Source organism: Limulus polyphemus, unplaced genomic scaffold (genome assembly GCF_000517525.1).
Source record: "Limulus polyphemus unplaced genomic scaffold, Limulus_polyphemus-2.1.2 Scaffold12511, whole genome shotgun sequence".
Lineage (NCBI taxonomy): Eukaryota > Metazoa > Arthropoda > Merostomata > Xiphosura > Limulidae > Limulus > Limulus polyphemus.
This window is the reverse complement of record NW_013678121.1, coordinates 11,028-12,155: the sequence shown is the minus strand read 5'-3', so window position 1 is coordinate 12,155 and position 1,128 is coordinate 11,028. Positions and strand designations below refer to the sequence as shown.

General features: G+C 27.0%; 1 protein-coding gene across 1 annotated transcript in view; it reads right to left on the bottom strand.

Moving 5' to 3' along the window:
• Positions 1–137: 137 nt before the first annotated feature.
• The window catches only part of LOC106477005 (troponin T, skeletal muscle-like), an 8,645-nt gene continuing 7,654 nt past the window's right edge, over positions 138–1,128 (bottom strand). Inside the window, exon 5 of the mRNA XM_013937612.2 lies at positions 138–263. Within this exon, the coding sequence (XP_013793066.1) occupies positions 141–263 (123 nt within the window). The 3' untranslated portion in view covers positions 138–140. The remainder of the gene's footprint in view (positions 264–1,128) is intronic.

Here is a 1,128-nt window from a genome sequence, read left to right as displayed (position 1 = left end):
AATATTTTCTCATTAAATAACTTGTATCTATATCTGTTTCTCCTTCAATTTTTAAACTATATTTTCACATTAAATAATTTGCATCTATATCTGTTTCTCCTTCAATTTTTAATTGTATTTGTACATTAAATAATTTGTATCTATACCTGTCTCTCCTTCAATTTTTTTAGCTCATCTTCTTCTTTTTGCCTCTGCACACGTCGTTGTTCTAAATATTCCTGCCACATAGCTTCTTCTTCTTCTTTCTTCTTCCGCATTTTCTCCTAGAAAAAAAGTTAATCTATGTCCAGAAAACCCTGAAAGACCAAATTTGTACGTACTTTTGTTTGGACTTCAATCAATTTGACAAAAGTATCATAAAAGATTTTAACAAATCATAATTTAAAATTAAACTAATTTAGAAAAACAAATTCAAACAACTTTTAAAATACAGTTGCTTATACAAGAACATACGTTGTAAAACCAGAGAATTAACAAGCACAAACATATAAAATTGTTAATTAAAAAAAAATAGCTTCTTATCTACAAAGTTTTGGAAAAAAAATATTTTCAAATTTTTGAATTTCTTGAAACTACTGGAAACTTTCCTAACGGAAACTAAGGCTGATAACTAAACCTTAATTTATCTCTATGATTAAACTAGTATTTCTTGTTATATAATATGAAAAAAAAATTAATTATGTAATAGAAGTACTTTAGTAGAATCAACAATGTACAAATAGAGATATTTTAGAAAATAAACACAGATAGGAACGATCAAAAATGTAGTAGAGGTATAATGAAAAATAAAACGTAGACATGATGGTTTAATCAATATTACAGCAGATGTACTCTGTTACAGAGGTACACCATAATAATCAACAATGTAACAATGTTACGTTGGTCTAATCAACAATGTAACAGAGATACACTGGAATAATCAACAATGTAATAATGTTACGTTGGTCTAATCAACAATGTAACAGAGATACACTGGAATAATCAACAATGTAACAATGTTACGTTGGTATAATCAACAATGTAACAATGTTACGTTGGTCTAATCAACAATGTAACAGAGATACACTGGAATAATCAACAATGTAACAATGTTACGTTGGTATAATCAACAATGTAACAATGTTACGT